This window comes from Grampus griseus (genome assembly GCF_964374135.1).
Source record: "Grampus griseus genome assembly, chromosome: 3".
Taxonomy (NCBI): domain Eukaryota; kingdom Metazoa; phylum Chordata; class Mammalia; order Artiodactyla; family Delphinidae; genus Grampus; species Grampus griseus.
Window position 1 is genome coordinate 159,257,243 of NC_139019.1, and position 20,023 is coordinate 159,277,265.

The 20,023-nt window shown below is 48.4% G+C and overlaps 2 protein-coding genes across 5 annotated transcripts in view; one reads left to right on the top strand and one right to left on the bottom strand.

Annotated features, from left to right (window-relative positions):
- The window catches only part of LOC309820401 (cytochrome P450 4F2-like), a gene marked incomplete at both ends in the record, with an annotated part of 68,694 nt that overhangs the window by 23,710 nt on the left and 24,961 nt on the right, over positions 1-20,023 (top strand). The gene's annotated exons all lie outside the window — the stretch shown is intronic.
- LOC309820399 (cytochrome P450 4F2-like) lies at positions 3,432-18,048 on the bottom strand. 4 transcript variants are annotated; one of them, XM_082651124.1, is made up of 13 exons: positions 17,964-18,048; positions 17,350-17,579; positions 15,337-15,481; positions 12,529-12,582; positions 12,308-12,435; positions 9,457-9,578; positions 8,399-8,669; positions 7,285-7,351; positions 6,973-7,102; positions 4,489-4,622; positions 4,327-4,391; positions 4,090-4,172; positions 3,432-3,683 (listed from the first exon to the last, which is right to left on the bottom strand). In XM_082651124.1, the coding sequence occupies exons 2-13, from the start codon at positions 17,545-17,547 to the stop codon at positions 3,506-3,508; spliced, it is 1,575 nt and encodes a 524-aa protein (XP_082507250.1). In that variant the 5' UTR covers positions 17,548-17,579; positions 17,964-18,048; the 3' UTR covers positions 3,432-3,505. The 4 variants fall into 4 exon arrangements, with proteins under 4 accessions (XP_082507250.1, XP_082507252.1, XP_082507251.1 ...); XM_082651126.1 differs by having other exon boundaries at positions 17,350-17,548; positions 17,964-18,018; XM_082651125.1 differs by having other exon boundaries at positions 17,350-17,614; positions 17,964-18,018.

The window sequence follows — 20,023 nt, forward strand, 5'->3', positions numbered from 1 at the left end:
CTTACACAGAAATGTTATGTGTCAATTATATCTCAATAAAGCTGGGAATTTTAATGAAATTAAAAATTTTAAGTGGCACACTTTGGAAAAAGTTTGGTTGTTTCTTCTAATGTTAAACGTACCCATGTAATATGACCCAGCCCTCCCATTCCAAGAGCAGTGAGCGGTTGTACACAAATATTCATAGTAGCTTTATTCATGACAACACAACATTGAAAACAATCCACATGTCCTCCAACCGGGGAAGAAAATGTGGCTCACCATACTATGGAATATTACTTAGCCATAAAAAGACAAAGTATTGATGCGTGCAACATGAATGAATCATAAATGTGTTATTAGGTGAAAGAAGCCAGACTACAGGGATGGAGAATAGATCAGTGTTGGCAGGAGTTGGGGTGAAAAGTTTTTGACTATCAAGGGTGACTGTGGTAGTGGTGGTTACACAACTCTAGACATTTCAAATCTCAGAACTGTACACCAAATAGAGCTAACTTTACTTTTAGTAAATTTTGTAAATTTACATACAGTTTTAAAATGAGGCTGAGGATAACTAAGCACATATATTATTTGCATAAATATACAGTGAAATGATATACAAAAAGTATTTACCTAAAGGTGAAAAAACTGGGAAAACAAAGGACATATGGAGGACAAGTATTTTCACTGAGCATCTTATTTTGTACATGAGTGAACGAATCCCCCGTCAAAAACACTACATTTAAAAAGTTAGGCACCACTCATCCAAGAGTGTCTTCTAGTAATCCTGCAGTGGTTGTCCAGGTGATCTGATGCACCTGGGGCTGAGACACCTTGAAAATTGCTTCCTTGGAAGCTAAGGCATGAATTCTGAAGCCAAGCTGACCAAACTTACCCCCACTCTACCACTCATCAACTGAGTGACCTTGAGCAAGTGAGTTAATCTCTCCAATCTATAAGATTGGTGTGAGGATGAAATCAGTGTTTACCTGGGGGAGCTGAAGTGTCATAACCTTCTCCCCTCAGTGACCTACTTCTGTTAATAGGACCAAAATCAGTGTCTGTGGAGTCATCAAGCCTTATGTGTTGTATGAAAAGTGTTTAATGACACCCACACCTTACATGAATGCATGTGTATCTACTGCTATAAAAATGAAATTTCTACATCAAAAGTTATGTGATTAAGAGTAACTCAATATGTAATTGGTTGTGATATCTCAAGCTTATTAAGGTGCATAAAGAGAATTCTTGCAAAGTGAGACAAACTAAATGATTTCCTGACATAATGCTATTTACAAAAATAAAGAGTGGCTTGAATACTTAACGCAAAGGTTTTAAAGACCCCCAAGATGATTTTATGCTGTTGAAGGACGTCCACAATACATTATTATATGAAAACCCCAGATTAACAAGAAAAATGTAAGATAAAATAACATGTTTTATGTTGAGATAAAACTCACATAACATAAAATTCATTCATTCCTAAAATTCATAACATTAAAGTGTCGATTCCATGCATCTAGTACATTCACAACGGTGTGCAACCACCACCTCTCCTCTATCTAGTTCCAAAATATTTTCATCACCTGCAAAGCAGACCTGTACCCATTAGCAGTCATTATTTCCTCCTCCACCCTCCAGCTCCTGAATCTATCTCTGCACATTTCATATAAATGGAATCATATAATATATGACATTTTGTGTCCGACTCCTTTCACTTACCATAATGTTTTTAAAGTTCATTCATGTTGTAGCATGCATGAGTTCTTCACTCCTTTTTTATGACCCAATAATATTTCTTGTTATGGATATACCTCATTTTATTTATTCATTCATCTGTTAACAGATATTTGAACTGTTTCCCAAATATCCAACTTTTGGCAATTGTGGATGGTGCCACTATGAAGGGCCATGTACAACTTTTTCTTTAAACCCTGCTTTCAATTCTTTTGGGTGCATACCTAGGCACAGGATGGCAGGGTCATATGGTAATTCTAGGTTTAATTTATTGAGGAAACACCAGGCTGTTTCCCACAGTGGCTGCACCATTTTCCATCCCCACCAGCAGTGTATGAGGGTTCCAATTACCCCACATCCTCACCAACCCTTGTTATTTTCCATTGTTTTATATTCTTGCCGTCCTAGTGGGTGTGAAGTGATATCACACTGTGTCATTGATTTGCATTTCCCTAATGACGAATGATGTTGAGTATCTTTCTATGTGCTTGTTAGTCAGTATAATAGTAATTTTAAAAAGGAGATTATATGTAAATGTGATACATTTAGATGTAAATTCAAAATTTTACTTGTATAAGAGTTACATATAAAATTAAAATTTGGCAGTATATGTGAGAGAATATGAACAGTGATTGCTTTGACATGCTTAGATTACGGATATGATTTTTATTTCTTACTTTTTATTATTTGTATTTTCTTCTATGGCAAGGTATCATTTGGGGGAAAAGAAAAACATTTTGAATAAGAACTCTGAAGGCAAAGGAAAACATATGTGATTTTCAGCTTAGAATATAGTAAATATTTCCTCATTTCATGTTACAGTGTTTCTTTCTAATTTTGCAACCAGTAAGTCTTCTGGCCCCTGAAAGGCTCTGAGACTAGGACTCTATCCCAGGACCTCCTACAGCCTGATTGGGGCAAGTCCTGAGGCAGCTGCTGTCCCAGGTGCTGAAGGAAGTGGCCCCCCACTCCTGCCCCCTCCACCTCCTCTCACTATTGTGGACCCTCTTGACCTCCACTTCCTAGATGAAAATAAAGTCCTGGGTCATGCCTCTCCGAGGGAAAAAATTTTTTTTCGGTTCCTAGCTTCGGACCAGCTTCACATCAAAGCCCATTAGAACTATGTAACAGATGTAACTATGGAGATTTTGAATTTACTGAATCTTCTAATGACAGTTACCTTCAACGGCAGGTTTCCGCACGTCCCAAAACTTAAATATAACTTTTATAACTTTAAAACATTTTAAATTTGAGAAAGTGATGCAAAAAGAAGGGAAGAAATGAACCCTTATTGAGTACTGATGCTTATCAGATACTGAGTCAGTCATTTTGCTAATGCTTGCTTATAAATCTCCACAACCCGCAATAAGGAGGCTACTATTATGTAATAAAGGCACTGAGGCTTAGAGAGAGACATGATTTTCCCCAAGCCAAGCAGCTAGTAAATAAATGGCAGACTGGGATGGTGACCACTATAGGAGGGAGTGGTGGATCCAGCGTCATCTGAACCTGACGGCATCTAGCTCTCTGCTCCACCTTCCCTAAAGAGTATCCTTGACCTTGTGATCCAAGATGGAGCTCAAGCTACCACATCAATATCCATCCCCTCCCCACCCCCTTCCCCCGCCCCCCCAGGTTCATAGCCTCTCAGACCCGCCTGGATCCCCCCAGGCCCCAAGCCCCCCTCTCAATGAGACTGGGGCAGACATGGCAGCACAGTTTTATTCCTAGGAATCTGCAAAGTGAGGTGTCTAGGGTCAGGGTGGATCGCAGGCCAGACGGTGGCGGGTCACTGCTGACTTGCACTCAGCGGCTCCACACGCAACCAAAGTCCGCCCTCCGCGCGCATGATCAGCTCCGGCTTCCTGCGTGGCTCCTCCTTGTCCGGCAGCACACGGAAGCGCAGCAGCGTGAGCGCCAGGACCACCTTCATCTCTGTCATGGCGAATGACTGCCCAATGCAGTTCCTGTGGGCGAGAGCGGGAGCTCTGACTGCGCCTGGAACCCTCATCCGGGCCCCACCGCACCGGGTATCTGGCCCACAACCCCCATCCCCACCAACAGGGATGGAGAAGGAGGCTAACCGTGCCTGGAACCCCCACGTGGGTTTACATATCCCCAGAGCTTAGCCCACACTCCAAGTCCTGAACTCCGATCAGCAGACAGGGGAACAGGGCTCTCAACACACCTCGGACCCCTCCTCGGGCCCACCACCATTCCCCAGACCCTTACCCATAACGTCCAATGGAGTGGAGGGAAACTCTGAACATCTTAAATTTTCCCTCTTCCTGGCCCCCAAAATCAAGGCTGGAATTTCAGTCCTAGACCCCTGCGCCCACCACTCCATTCCCACCTCAGATGCCCCGTCCTCACCTGGGCCCCGCGGAGAAGGGAATAAAAGCCAGAGGTGACCTCCCCTTGATGTTTTCTGGGTCAAAGCGGAAAGGGTCATAGACCTGGGGGCAACGCAAGACAGGGCTACTTGGCAGATGTTTCTATAATGGGGGGAGGTGATGTCTGATTTACTAAGCCAGAACCCTGTGCCCTCCTCTAGGGCCCCCGAGGGGAGTGGGCTAGGATGAGGGAGGTGGGGGGTAGGGGAGGCAGCACCTCAGGGTCTGGCCACACCGATGGGTTGTGATGGGTCCCGAAAATACTGATGAGGCAGATAACACCTGTGGGAGAGGAGGGACCAGTCAGAACTAGGTCCATGCCACCTGACTGGGCCCCTCTTTCTGACCAGGAACCTCCTCCCCTAGTCATCGTGGGCACCTTTGGGGATGACCCGTCCATCTGGGAGCACAGTGTCCTGGGTACAGCGGCGGGAGATGACTGTGACTGGAGGGTGCAACCGCAGACTCTCCTTGATGCACATGGTCAGGAAGGGCAACTGGGCCAGATCGTCCCTAAGGAATCCCCATGACAATTATCCAGGGAGCAAAAACAGAGACATCGCCTCCCCCAACCCCAGCCCTCCTGCGGTCCCATGAGATCCTCTCTCCCTATAACAAAATTGCAGATGGATCAAATATCTCCAAGCACATTAAGTTGTATACATTAGATAGGTACAGTTTTTTCTTTGTCCATCAAACCTCAATAAAATGGTTCTTAGAAAGAAAGAAAGAAAAGCAATATCACAGAAGAACCAGACAAAATTTAGTGAGATATTTTTAGAAGTTTTTCTAAGCAAAACATCGAAAAGCCAACCATAAAAACGTTTACAAATTCTTATAAAAATAAAATATTCTTTACGGCAAGATAGCAAAATCAAAAGGCAAATGAGTAAGAAACAAAAGATCGGATTCACTGTTGACTCTTATTTATTACAGCATTAGAGATACTAGCTAATGCAGTTAGACAAAGGAAAAAGGAGAGCAAAGCCATTTGAAATGTGGGGTAAATACGTCATTTTCGGCAGATAATGATTTTATACTTAGAAAACGAGAGAATTCACTGGAAAGCTTTTATAAGCATCGGAGATAAGATTCAGTAAGGGGACTGAATTCTTTTTCTTTAGTCCCCTTCATTTTGTGTGGTGTTTTAAATTCTTAATAGTTGATACAGTTAACTAGTTCAAAATTGGAAAACTACAAAACACCACCCCCATGGCCCAACAGCCCTCATTTCCCCTCCTCACAGTTTGCCTAGTGATTATTTTATATGTATCCTTCCAGAGGTACTTTTTTGCATTAAAAAATATATATATATAGTAGCATACTATGTACTATACACACTGCTCTGTATCTTTTTCATGTAACAGCATAACAATCTCTTCTTGTACATCTCTTGGGCCCAGTGTCCAAAACAGGGCCTTTCCTCCTCTGGAGCTATAAAATAATTTCCCATGGTTTCCTCTAGAGCCTTTAAGACTCCTTTAGTTTTTATTTTAAATATTTGATTCATGTAGATGTTATTTTCTTATGACATAAGAGCAGGTTGAATTCACTTTTTTCCAGGTAGCTCTCCAGTTGTTCCAAGTTTTTATTAAATGATCTTTATTTTTCCTATTGATATGGGACTCCATATTTAGCATTTACTACGTTCACTGCACAAGAAATTTATATCCATAAATTATTAGTTTTTGTATTAGAAAGAATAGATGATGAAAGAAATGATGATGATGATATAAAATATCTGGATTAAAATTAACAAGAAATGTGAATGTATTCCAAATGAACTTATAAATATTTCTCAATACAGACAGACTAGATGATTCACCATAGCAACCAGAGTATCTAAGGGTTAATTTAGCAAAAGCTGCATAAGATCTCTATACTAAAATTTTAAACTCTATTAAAAACCTAAAGATTATTTGAATATACAAAAATGGGTATTCATTCCACACTCTGGGGTAGTGTCTGTTAATATTATGATGTAATCTGTTTTCCACAAGCCAATCATATGTTCATTTAAACCTCCTCCCTCACACATTTCTCTCTCTCTGTCTCTCTTTCTCTGTCTCTTTCTCCCCTTCCCCACATCACTTCATTTTTGCCCGGCTGTCTCTTTGACCTAACTGCATCTCAAATGCATCCAGATATCTACTGATCATCTTTCAGGGTCTCAGCTGAGGCACTTTTTTCCACCCTCGACTTTGCCTCTCTTACTCTAAACGCCAGCACTGCCCATGTACACTGGGAGTGTCCTGACCTGGGGCTATTCCTCACCAGGCTGGGAGCTCCTGGAAGGCAAAGACTGGGTCTGGGTCCTTCCTGAGTCTCCAGGACACAGAATGGGGCTGGAAAGAGTTGGAAATGGCATAGAATTGGAGATAGAAGGCAGTTTGGCAGTGTTTCCTAAATGGGAACTGGATGGATGAAGATGCATTTGTTCCTGGACAGGAGTTGAATGACTTTAGTCCTCAGGTATTCCCTGTGAATCCTGGACTAAATAATATGAAGAATTAGGGGACAGGAGATCAGAAAACACTCAGGGATGAAGATGTTTGAAAACATGTGATTCAGAGAGAAAAGTAAGGGAGTGGAGAGGAAGTTCACTTACTGAATATGTGCTAAGTGGCATCATCAGCCCTCACACATTGTCACTAATTCTCAGAAATCCAGGTCTTTCTGTCCCAAGAGCCTGCAAACTTTCCCCTGTTATACATACTGGGTACTAGACCCTGCCTCCAGGATCTTATCCTACTCCCACTAAGCAATAATGACAAAATCAACAAAAAGATTTCCCATCTTCCCCAGCCAGGGTGCAAGGCCAATGTGAGGGGCTCAGAAAAAGACCAGGAGGACTTGCACTCACCATTCAATCTCCTTAGGCTCACGGTCCCTCAGGAGTTCTTGCACCTCCTGCCGGCAGCGCTCCTGGTATTCTGGGTGCTTTGCAAGGTTGTACAGGACCCAGGAGAGGCCGCTGGCTGTGGTATCATGGCCTGAGGGGCATCAGAAAAGCTTGGGTCTCTGAGCTACTTCAGCACCAGAAGGCGGACAGCACCCTCACAGTAAGGCCCATGGGGAGGATGGGGCGTGATGGGGTGATCTAGGGTCCACTCGCCAAGTTCCTTGGTGGGGGAGAGACCCCTTCCCGTCTGTAGTCTCACACTGGGACCCTCACCCTCAAACATGAAGGTGTCAGCTTCAGCTCGGATATCTTCGTCTGATAATCCCTTCCCATCTTCATCCTGGAGAGAAAGCAAGATCTCCAGAATCACTGAGGGCCCCTGAGCCTAAACTGAGACAATCTCAACCTCCATTATCCATCCAGAAACCCAAGCCCACCCTGAACTCCTAGACCTCGTTTGCTTGCTATCACACGAGGGCCCACCCCACAGGCCTCCTCTTGACCTTTTTGCCTCCTGTATTGTCCCTGGTGAAAGGAATCAATGATCTATAAATATTTTCATGTCTCTACATGATGCAACCTGGGTTACAGGATGATTGAGTGGCAACTTGACTTGGAAGCTATAGCTTGAGCATGGCCCCAAAGCCATTTGCTCATATGTTAGCATAGTAAATCCAGGGATTCCTTATCTCTCCTGGGAATAAGGAACGGGTTATAAACCTGTAGAATCTATAGACTTTGCCTTCTCTCCCACGAGGATTTGTTCAAGTTCAAGAACAATCTCTTCTCTTCCCTTCTCTTCCCTTCTCTTCTCTTCTCTTCTCTTCTCTTCTCTCCTCTGCCCTCCCCTCCCCTCCCCTCCTGTTCCCTTTCCTTCTCTCTCTCTCTCCCCCTCTCCTTCCCCCTGGTAAGGAAGAAGGGGCAGATGTCCTGCATAAATTCTAAAGTTCAAAACCTGGAGGTACTTATCCTGCAATGCAAGCATGGCTGCATGTATAGGTAAAACATTTTGGAGCCCTCAGAGAAATTTAGGAATGGGGAACCATAGCTACAATTCTACTCTGGCTACTGTTACTGCTATAAGCCATAAATGGGCTGCTCTGATCCAGAGTTTTGTATATATACATACATGTATATATACAGTCTGCCTTTGTGGTAGACTAACTTATTAGCTTTTAAGTAGAGTAAAATCTCAGGACTTCACAGTTTCAGACTCAGCAATCCCCTGCAGGGGGATTCCACACACTCATCTCTAAAACTTATCCCTGACCCATCCCTCCCTCAAGCACCTCACATGGCTCCCCAGTACCCTCTGCATCCCGTCCAAGCTCTTGGATCAAATCGAGGTCCATTCTCATACTTCTGCTCAGATACCAGAGGAGCCTACCTTGGTCAGCAGGAGCACATCAATGAAGTCCAAGGTCTTGGACTTAGCCTTGGCCTTGAGGAAGTCATCAATACCCTGACTGGGGAGGGTACGCCGCCGCTCCTGGATGACAACATCTGTGAAGTTGTGCACCAGGCGGCAGGCCCTGCGGAAGCACCGCCCGTCGGGGGTGAGGTAGTACAGGAGGTCTACGTTCAGGAAGATCTGCTGGTGCCGCTTTGCCACTAGGGCACTGAGCTCCAAGATGGCAGCGATATATTCACTGGGCTTCCTGCAGGATGAGAGCATGAAGGAAGCCAACAACATAAAACACCTGAAACCCAGAAGCCGAGAGCTACCTCCCTTCAGGAAACTGAGTCTCCAAGAACAGATGGCCCACAGACACAGTGTGGGGTGGAGCCAGGACATGAGACTCCCCAGACTCTTCTCTTCTACATCCCATCTCTGTGAGCTGCCTCCATGCCCCAGGCACCCAGAGCACAGCTTAGATATCATGCTTCTCCCCTCTGTCTCTCAGCCAGTACCTGCCCCTTCTCCTTCCCCAAACTGTCCACACGGCTCAGAACTTATCCTCTGCTAGCTGGTCAATGGAACAGCCCTTCCCTATTCTCCTTACATCCAATATCAACAACATTCAGTGTCTACATGACAGTTGGTCTTCTACTGAGTCAGATTTCCAAGCTCAAATTTAACCAAGAACTTCATCTGCTCAAACACATTCCCTGGCTCCCAGGAAACTTCAGATAAAGTTCATATCCTCTATGTCTGACTTCAGAATGTCCTTAAGATATAACCCTGCCCACTCCTCCAAACTTATTTCCATGGTGTCTCCTCACTGTTGCACACACTTTGCTCATCCTACCCTCCTGGCCTTTATCAAACAGTTCTACCTACCTGAAAGGTTAGCTCCTTTTCTTTCCCTTTCCCTGTCCTTCAATGTCCTGCTCTGACCCACCTCCTCCAGGAAGGCCCTTCTGATTTCCCTGGTCAGTCCTCCCTCCCCCATCTACTCCCTTGGGTCTATGGCTCATATTCCCAGGCCCTGGGCTGAGACTCACTCCTGGCAATTGCTGTCGAAACTGAAGACGCATTTCTGCAGACTGTCCAGGGTCATGAGGCTGATGTGTTCAAACATGTCCAGATGGGTGTGGCCCTCTGTGACCAGGTGCTGCCACTTGGCCTGGACAAAGAAGGGGACAGAGCTGTGGCTGGGAACTGACTCCCCTGACCCCTCCCTAACCCCTAAACACCAAGATGCACTCCCCCAGATTCTGACTCCTGGGCCCAGGCACACAACCCCAGGGAGGACCAGACCTGGGTAGGTGTGAAAGCTGTTACTATTAGGGCATGAAGTTACCATGGCTGAGAGTCAGGAGATCTGGGTTTTTAAATCCTGGCTCTGCCCGCTATACTCTTTGTACCCTTGGTCAACTTATTGCGTAAAGTAAGTGCTCAACAAATGTTAGCTTCCATCATCTTCATTGTTATAAGTTGATTAGGAAAATGTCCCCTATGTTGAGAGAGGTAGTCCTCCATGGGTCCTGAGTACCCCTGCACATTTTTGCTGGGTATGCCAAAAAATTGCAAGACTCTGATGTTCTTTACCTGGGCTATTTCTCAGAGTTGTGTTTGTAGCAAACAACCTTGAGGAGTGAGGTCATGTTGAAACCTTGTAACCCAGATTGAACCCATGGTCTTTTAACTGAAATCACACGCTTGGTCTCAGGACTTAATGAAGCTCAGGTTCTTGATGTCTCATTGCAGAAAGAATTCAGTGAGAGACAAAGTGATCGGTAAGAAGAGGATTTATTTAGGGAGAAACACATTCCACAGAATGTGGGCCATCTCAGAAGGCAAGAGACCTTGAGAGAAGCACACTCCACAGACAAAGTGTGAGCCATCTCAGAAGGTGAGAGCGGCCCCAGGGTATTGGGTTGTCAGTTTTTATAGGGGTGGGTCATTTCATAGGCTAATGAGTGGGAGGAGTATTCCAGCTATTTGGGGGAAGGGGTGGGGATTTCCAGAAATTGGGCTACTGCTCACTTTTTGACCTTTATGGTCAGGCTTCGAACTGTCATGGCACTTGTGGGCGTGTCATTTAGCGAGCTGATGTGTTACAATGAGCGTATATTGAGGCTCAAGGTCTAGTGGAAGTCGACTCGTCCGCCATCTTGGATCTATTTGGTTCTAATCCGTTTATGTCATGTCCTCTGGCTATGTCATTCATTTAAAGGTTGTGCCCTGCCCCCTTCCCTCCTGTTTCCATGTCTCCCCCTGGACAAATACCAGGCTTGCTTTTCATTGCTATAAAAGTCATAGTCTCTAAACCTAGGGCTCCTTCCCTTGTAATACAACATACTATACGAGCAGGCATCTATTGAAGCCCACCTGTGTCATCCTCAGGGTATTTGGTGACTTGGAAGAAGAATGCAAACCAACAAGAAGCACAGGCTGCTTTCTGTGCCAAAAGTAATACATTGTCCTTTGTCTCTGACCCAGGAGTCTCAGGACTTCTGGCAGACGCCACAAAAGAGTAACAAGCTCCCTTGTCAGCTTGCAGGTATGGAAAAATCTGAGGTGCTTCACAAAATCCTACGTCCACTACTCCATTCCCATGTATATATCCAAACCTTTTGCAATGTATTTTTTCAGTAACTTCTATTAGGAGGTGCAGCCTACTTCACCATTCTTCGATTCTGAGCTGGCATTGGACTTGTTTTGGCCAATAGACTATGGTGAAAATAATGAGGTGATCATCCCAAACCTAGACCCCACGGGCACTGCAGCTTCCTCTCAGTCTTTTCAAACCCTGCCTCTGCCATTTGAACCAGGCTGAGATGTCTTCTGAAGGGAGAGGACCACATGAAAGGAAGTCTAGTTGCCCTAGCTGAGGTCATCCTAGGTCAGCTTGCAGCCAACCAAGCTCCAAACATGTGAGAGGACTGACCCCAGATCAGCAATGCTTCGTATCTGTATGGTCAGGCCGCTCAAGATAGTTGTCCTCTTGTTCTCTGTACATCCCTTGCTTGACCAGTCCTTGTTTCACCTACACCCTATTCACGTGGCTGACCTTCCCTCTTAATCATAGAGCCTAATCAGTAACTGCCTAAATACTCGCTCCCAGCCCCAGATAGTCATTGTTCTAATATTTAGATCAAAGCATCTCCACCATGATAGCTCATCAAAGGGGTAGTGAGGGGTATGCTCCTCTGCTGGTTTCCTTGGTAACTTATGAGCCAACCTGTTGTCAATTCCCCTACAACTGGTAACCTCTCACCCATCCACCCCCATAGGAAGACTGCTGCCATGTCCTTCCTGCTGTGGGCCGCACATGGTGGGGTGTCACCCCAGGACCTTGCTTCAGACGTGTAAGATGCCCCCGTCCATTAAACCACTGATGTCTCTGTTACTGACTCCAGCTCTTCCTCCAGTCTTGAGGCTGCAGGCCTGTGGGGTGCAGCCCAACACTATCTGAGCCACAGCTGATTATAGATACGTGAGTGACCCCATCCACATTCAGAGGAACCAGCCACCTGACTCACAGACTTGCTATCCATACTAAACCCTTATTGTTTTGAAGTGATTTGTGACTCAGGAATAACTACTACATGATATTCATCGTTATCATCAAACGTGCCTCAAGATTCCATGGTTTCTGTGAAGGTAAAATAGAAACTATGACCTTCTCAGCACCTACTACGTGCCAGGGACATGGCTCCGTTATGCTATCTCTACCACCCTGCAAAGCAGGGATCACATTATACTCATTTTATAGCCAAGGAAATGGAGGCTCAGAAGGAAAGAACAATGGCCCAAGCCACGCAGAAGAGCCAGAATTACAGACAAGATGTGTCTGAGTCCCCGTTGTCCCCAAGACTCCAGCTGGGACCCTGAGTTCAAGATACTCACATGCATGATGTCTGCACTCTTGGTGAAAATCTTCATATAGGGCTTCAGGATGTTGAAGTGGAAGGCGGGTGTCAGCATGCGACGGTGGCTGCTCCATTTGTCACCGGCACTCAGCAGGAGCCCGTCCCCTAGCCGAGGCAGCCACGGGGAGTGGGCAAGGACGGCACCTTCCCCCGGGCCCCCAAGGGTGTCCCCAACCCCCTTCACTCACAGTTACTCACCCAGCCAGGGCTTCAGAAAGTCGTAGAAGTGCACGTCCTTGGGTGCGACGGTGGCTGACATGAATGAGGACCGTCAGGGGCCAGGAAGAAGGGGAGGGGAGGGATTTTGGTGGGGAGTGGAGGCTCCCAGCCAGGAACCTGCATTCCTCCTCCAAGCCCAGCATAGCAGGAATGGGGCCAAGAGCACAGGAAACTAGGAGGAGGGGGGAAGGGAGGGTGGAACAGACCAGGCTGCAGCACAGAATACGGTCAAGACAGAGCCCATAGACACAACTCTTTATGCTTAGACACACCCCAACATGACACAACATACCCCAACATGACTTGACATGGCCCCTTATAAACACCAAAGCATAGCCCAGCACTTTACAAGATGCCTTTACAGGGACCTAGGACGTTACATCTGCCCCAGCACCCTGACCTCTCCTGAGACATCTGACAGGGCCCCAACATGCACGACACAACCTGACATGACAAAACGTGCTCTGCCATGGACCCGAAGACAATCTGACATGACCTCAGTGTGCCCCAGACAGGACCTAATACACTTATATCACAGACCTGAAACAGGCAAGACCAAGACGTACTCTAAGACCTGCATCAGACACGACTCACATAAGGTCTCAGGCATTTCTCAGAGTGACCCTGAGTCCCAGACCTCAGACAAACTCCAAATGTGGCCCAGACATGACCAGCAGGAGAACCAGACAATCTCTAATGGCATCTCACATAAGAATCAAAGACTCCAAGGTGCCTCAGATGTCCTTGGCCACAGCTGAGCTGCAGACATGACTGAGACCATCTCCATTTGAGCTCAGGTATAAACATACACAAGGTGTCACCAGGTATAACATACCCCAGCTGTAACCAGAATCCAGGTAGAAACATACGTGAGCAGACGTGGCTATACAGCAGACATTGCACAGACATGACCTCAGGTCAGGCAGGTGGGAGTCCGGGTGAGAGGGAGGCAGTGGCATCTCTGCCACAGCCCCTTCTGTCTGCACCTTGGTCACCTGCCCACCTGGAGGCAACACAGAGACCATGGCAGTGGGCAAGCTGTGGCCAGGGAGGTGTCTACCTGGAGCAAAGAGCACAGGCTTGGTGCAGGTGGGGTGGAAGATGTGGGTGACCACATGCCAGGGTCCAACACACCAACGGCACACATCCCATAGGTGCTGGCCTGGCCCTGTGTGTACAGGAGACCTTCCTCCGAGCTCTGAATCTGGACAGGCACAAAAATGACCCAATTCACACTCTTCCAGGCTGCCAGAGGGAAGGACTTGCAAGGAAGGGATCCAGACCTGAACCTATGAATCACCTCCAGCAGCCGCTCGTCTGTCCTCAGCCTCCTCCTGGGCTCCCTCCCCACACTCTCCATACATGACAATTGGGGTCCCTCAGGTGCAAGGATAGAAAGGGTTTTTCCCTGTTTGGATCCCAAATACCATGTTCACCTGACTTCTCTTCCATCCTCATATTCCAGGTACGGAAACTGAGGCTCTGAATGATGAAGTCACTTGCCAACAGTCTCCCAGACACTAAGCCTGAGACTCCAGCCCAGGTCTGTCTGAATCTGGGGCCTGAGTTCTTAACCATCCAGCTGCTCTGAGCCCCAAAACAATAGCTCAGAGGACCCTATGCTTCTCAGGGCACTCAGCGTCTCAGGGACACAGAGATTGGTCCCATGACCCAGGCAAGGGAAATTAAAGGGAATCCTGTATCTTTCCCTGGAAATGTTGTGAATGAGGTCACTTTTCCATGGGGGTTGAGTTTCTGGCATTCATCTTTACCATGATGAGAGTGAAGCCATCACAGATAAACACAGAACTGAAAGACGAAGACAGATTTCTGCTGACATCGTTTAAGACCTGGATCCAGCTGGGCCTGAAGACACCCTCCTTGGACTTTACTATCAATTGATTCGCTTTCTTTCCTTAGAACATACAGGGTTGCATTTCCACCACAAACAGCTGAAAGAGACTTCAGCAGCCAGAGAAAGCCAGGGATATTCCCAGAGTCACTGAGCATCCTGGTGTTTCAACCAAGGTCTCTGTCAGTTGCTGCCTGTTCATTCCTCTGCTTGCCAGGTCTGTCTGGGGATGGGAGGAACAGGGGACAAGAGAAGGGAGACAGGGTGTGGTGGAGTCTCCTCAGGGAGATTCCTGGGGACTGGAGAAGGAGGGCACTGAACTAGAAGTGGTCGAGCTGCAGGATAGAGTCAAAGAAACTGACCCACCAGAGAGGTAGATGTCATGGAAATAGCAGCGCAGATCTTCCACCAGCCACGAGTCTTCATTGCTCTGGGCCTGGGGATGGGTGGGACTGAGGGCAGGCCTGGCAGGGGGCCTGGGATGCTATGGATTTCCACTGCACCACTTTACCCTCTGCTTTAAAAAATGTCTGCTCATCGATCCAGACACAGTTCCAGCAACTCCTCCTCCAGGAAGCCTTCCGGGATGCCCCAGCAGAAAACCTTGCTTCTCCTCTGGGTTGCCACAGCCCATCTCCCTCTGGCCAATTCCTGACCACACCAGGTCAGGGATCTCTCTGTCCAGACCTGTGTCCTCAAGATTGGGGATGTCCTTCACCCAGAACACCAGGGTGGGGGTGCAGACGGCAGTGACAGGAGGAAGGAGGCAATGAGATGGGGGCTGGTGAATACTTGAAGGAAAGAGGAAGATGGCTGAGAGAGAAGAGGGGAGAAAGGGCCGGGGTCCTTTAAGGGCCACATTGAAGCTTGGCAGGGAGGAGCTGGAAGCCCTCAGGTGTGTCATAGCACCACCACCACAAGCTCTGCATGGGTACCTGAGGCATTGGCGACATTCCGGATCAAGTCAGGATGGCAGAAAATGACCAGGGGGGTGATAGGGCCCATCCAGATCATGTATCCCTGGGGGTAGTTGGCCACCAGCTGAGTTAAGCCCCTCAAGCCCTGCTCCGTGGGGGGGTACTGCAAGGAAGGGAAGGGCCATCAATTCCCAGAAGGAACCGCTGCAGTGGACAGTGTGTGGGATTCTGCACAGATGGAGGGAATCTCTGCTTCCTCCTGTTCCTTCTCTCTGAGGGCAGGAGGGTCCTGGGGGCCTCTTCATGTCCCCAGAGTGTATCCCAGGGCACAGGGAGAAGACATGCTCTCTGCCCACAGGGAGGGTGACCTTGGCTTGAGAAGACAAATTTTTCTTGTCCTGGGAGTGGTCCCAGCCCCAGGGGCGACCACAGGAGGACATCCCCAGTGGTGAGGTTTGTGGGTAGCAGGGTGGCCTCAGGACTTGTGGACTGGGTTTTAGTCCCACATCCTTTCATATTCTGGCTGGTCCACATGGCCTCTGGTTCCTTGCATGGTAAAGGGTCTGCAGACCTGGGACCTTCCAGCCCTGGCCAACCCCAGGGACGGTCGTGAATTCTGCCCATCAATCAATATAGCAATTCTGCCCTCTGAACCCCCTCTGCTGGCCATACTCTACGGAGAGTGCATCCTGTGCGTCTATTTCTCTGCAAGCTATGGACATGCCTTTCAATTGTGCCATTTACAAATGAAGAAACTGAGGCCATATGCCCCCAAAGGGGAAGAAGTGTGGGTTGCCTCCTGGTGAAGCATCCTCTCCCCAGGATGCCCCACTCAAACCTGACAAATACCCCCAGGTGCTCTAGACAAGTAAACATAAGTCATTTGCACGTTTGTGACTTGCTCCTGTCTCCCCAAGGACCTTGAGGTGAGGATTCAAAGCACTAGATGAGATTGGTCCGGAGAGGGAGAGTGACTCAGCCAAGGTCACACAGCAAGAGGGGCTGGAGGAAGGAAAAGTGACCAAGACCGGCCCCTTACAGACACGCCCTTGGAGGGGAAGGCAGAACTGCAGCAACTTTGTAACATTCCTGCTGCTTCCAGGATGTCCTGAAACCATTCCAAGACCTAGAATCTCAGCACTGTGAATCTCACCTTCACGGTGAACTTCGGAATGCCCCCGTTCTGAACTTTGCCTTAATGAACAGTGATTGCAGCAAGTCCCGCCCCAAGTTGTAGTTCTCCTCCCAGGCAGGAAAGGAAAGCTGTCTGGGAGATAGGAGGAGGACACCCATCCCTTTGACCTTGACTGAGGGGGGTGATGGCAAGTTCCTCACCTTGGTCATCAAACATTTATTTTGCATGCCTACTGTATGCCAGTCCTGGACTGGGCACTGTAGTGTCTGCTCCCCAGAACTATCATCAAATTGGAAAGATGGTTAACAAGTAATTGGACAATTAACTGTTTAATTAATGATGAGTGGGGCCAAGTCAAAGGTCAAAGTCTGGGGCACAAGGTAGGCAGGCATGGAGGATGCGGAAGTGTAAGAAGGCTTCTGAAAGAGGAAGTGAGTGGCCAACTTTATCCAGATTGGTCAAGGCGCCCATTGGGACATCTTGGCGGGAGCAGGGGGAAGGGAGTAAGACTAGAAGGAGGGGTCCTGGAGAGGGGAGGGGGTGGGTAGCTGTGCACCTGTAGGTGGGAATGGGGAGGTGATAGCTATTTCCTGTGGGGAAGATGTAGCCCAGAAAAAGACACAAGGAAGTGGGCCACATGCAGAGCAGACCCTGGACAGCGCACCTCATGTGTGGAAGACAGGCAGGAAATGGACCCCAAAGCAGGCTAGGGATAGAAGGACAGGACGTGGGGAAGGTCTCGATGGCAGAGCAGAGGAATGAAGGAGTGAGGAAAAAGGGGGCTTCTCATCCTCCCTGGCTTCTCTGCTGTCCTAGAGCCCCTGAGCCCCGTTCCTGACCTTGCAGGAAGTCCACCCACCCTGATGCTCCGGACTCATCCTGCTGTCCACACTCACCAGGCCCAGGTGACCCAAGAACCAGTTGCGTTTTGGGGGCTGCGGGAAACATTGAAGGCGGCGAGAGTTGTTGTAGGAGGTGTAGGTCCAGGCCAGGACGCGGGCCAGTAGCCAGGAGGCCCCGACCAGCAGCAGGAGTAGCCACGGGGAGGCTGTCACCGGCCCGAGTCCCAGCCAGGACAGGCTCAGCTGCAGCATCCTGTAGGGCAGACGCGGTGGAGGGTGAGCTCCTGAGGATGAAGGAACGGGGGCCGATGATGGTGAGCTGTGAGGCAGAGACACATAGAGGGACAGGAACGAGGGAGTGAGGGGCAGGAATGGTGAGTGCTGGGGGCAGGGCAAGAAGGGCTCAGAGAAGGCAGACAAGGTCTGGGAGAGGGGAGGGAGACCCAGTGAAATCAAGGGGAAAACAGAGAGACAGAGACAGACACAGAGACAGAGAGAGAGACAGACAGACAGACAGACAGACACACACACACACACACACACAGAAAGTGTGTGTGTTAGTTACCCACTGGTATCCACTCATCTCCCAGGCCAGCTCATTCCCTTGAGCAGTGGCCTTCCCCACCCCGGGGCCAGGACCCCCAGCCCTTAGACCCCCAGCCTGGCACCTTCTGTCAGGAGTGCCTTGTCCCACGCAACTTCCTCTCCCCTCCTCTGGGAAAGGCTTTGGCTGGCCCCTGACCTAGAGGAAGCTTCCAGGGGCCGGGCTAAGCCAGCCAATCCCTGCAGCCTGCTTACCTCCTCCCCACCTGGCAGCTGCCCAAATAGAAGGTGGAGGGAAGGGGTTACAGTGTTGTTGAGAGAAGCCTGTGAACCAGCTCAGGATCACACGGTGTGGACACTGGATCCTCAGGACTCAGCACCTCCTACATTGGCAAGTTGGGGTGTGGGCAAAGGTGACTCTGGACCCCAAGTTCACAGCCAGCCCTGCCCTTCCAAGGCCAGGGTGCAGCAGGTAAAAGCATGAACATTCAGGTGCCAGGTGAGCAGGGCAAACATCTCCGGGGCTCCTCTCCATGCGTGGGCCAGGAGAGTGTCTGCACCATTTCTTGTCATAGAATCAGGAAGCTCAGAGACGTGAAGCCTCTGGCCTCTGGGGCACGCAGCCTGGCAGGAGTTCAAGTCCTGCCTCCAGGCAGCCCAAGGCCTGAGTGGAGACATGATTGCTGGGACCAAGAACAGAGAACCCAGCCTGGCCGGGGGTTACCTGCGTCAGATTCAGGGGATAAAGTGTCCTCAGCTAGAAGAGGGCACCTGGAGGCACGAGGGGTAAGGCTGCAAGGGGCTGAGAGAGAACAGGATCCAGACAGGGGAGGGCGGAGCTGGGAGATCCTGAGTGGGCATCCTCACTGTGACTGTGGGCTGTGCCGACCTTCTCTGGGCTGTCTTCCTATCTGGGAAATGGGTTGCTAGATGAGAGCCTGAGAGGGGGATCAAGGAGGGTTCTGCAGGAAGATGGTAGGGATCAACAGCTCCTAGAAAGATGGAATGAGGGAAAAGTGCTGGCAAGTAGTACTTGTGTTACTCTGTGCAGTATGCCACGCAAAGTATCCCTATTCTGTGAAGAGAACTATATGCAAAGAGTGCCTACTCTGGGCTGGATACCTCAGAAAGCACCCCTCAGTGTGTCAGCTACTCCACATAAACTGTGCCTACTATTTGTCAGGTGCTCTACATAAAGCGTACCTACTGTGTGCCAGGTACTCTATGTAAAGTACACCGACTGTGTGCTGCGTGCTCTATGCAAATATGCTTACTGTGTGTCAGGTGCTTACATAATGTGTACCTACTATACATCCCAGGATTCGACGTGAGGTCTCTACAACAAGCATGCAGGCTGCCTGCTGGCTGGCATTTCCTCTTCCCTTCCTGGGCTGTTGGAAAGGATCAAGTTCTGGATCAGCAGAACTGAGTTCAAATCCAAGCTCTGCTACCTGATGGTTATGTGACGGGCTAGTCACTTGCCCTCTCTAAGCCTCATGTCCTCTTCTGTAAATGGAGAGATGGATTTCTATCTCTCAGGTAGTTCACTCCTCAACAACAAACTGTTCTTGAACACCTACTCTGTATCAGGCAGAGTGCTTGGACCCAGGACATTGGAGGAACAAGACAGACAAGGTCTCTGGATTGAGGTGCTCATGTGTGATGGGGGAAGCCATCAGGAAATAAGACAGGGTCAGATAGTGGCAGTAATGAAGGAAATTAACAGCCTGAGACAGAATAGAAAGTGACCAAGGGGACTGTTTTGGACAGGACAATCAGGGAAGGCCTCCCTGAGAAGGTGGCCTTGTGACTGAGTCCAAGCTTGTACTGCTCCACGCAAAAAAGTTTAATGAATTGAGAGATGAGCTCTTGGGGTAAGGAAGGGTGACCTTATTTGTAAAGTCAGCAGACCAAGAAGTTGGTGGACTAGGGTCCCAAAGAACCATCTTACCTGAGTTAGAATTCAGGCTTCTTTTATACTAAAAGTGGGGTGAAGGTCTGTGTGACTGGTTGCTGGAATTCTTTGTTCTTGCAGCTCTCCAGGAGGTCCAGTCACATTGCTCCTGTAATCCTCCAACAAGACAAATGTTATTCTTTGTGCCACAACTTTTTATCTCTATATGAATGAAAAGCATTATACCTTTAAAAGTCAGACCTGGGAAGCAGAGCCTTGAGAAAGGGCTAT

What these genes read in the sequence shown, in the direction of transcription:
- LOC309820399 (XM_082651124.1), bottom strand. Translation starts at nt 17,547, where the DNA reads ATGCTGCAGCTGAGCCTGTCCTGGCTGGGACTCGGGCCGGTGACAGCC. An exon ending in ATGTGCTCCTGCTGACCAAG is followed by an intron (nt 7,352 to 8,398) that starts GTAGGCTCCTCT and finishes CTTTCTCTCCAG; the next exon opens with GATGAAGATGGGAAGGGATT. An exon ending in TGGACGGGTCATCCCCAAAG is followed by an intron (nt 4,392 to 4,488) that starts GTGCCCACGATG and finishes CCTCTCCCACAG; the next exon opens with GTGTTATCTGCCTCATCAGT.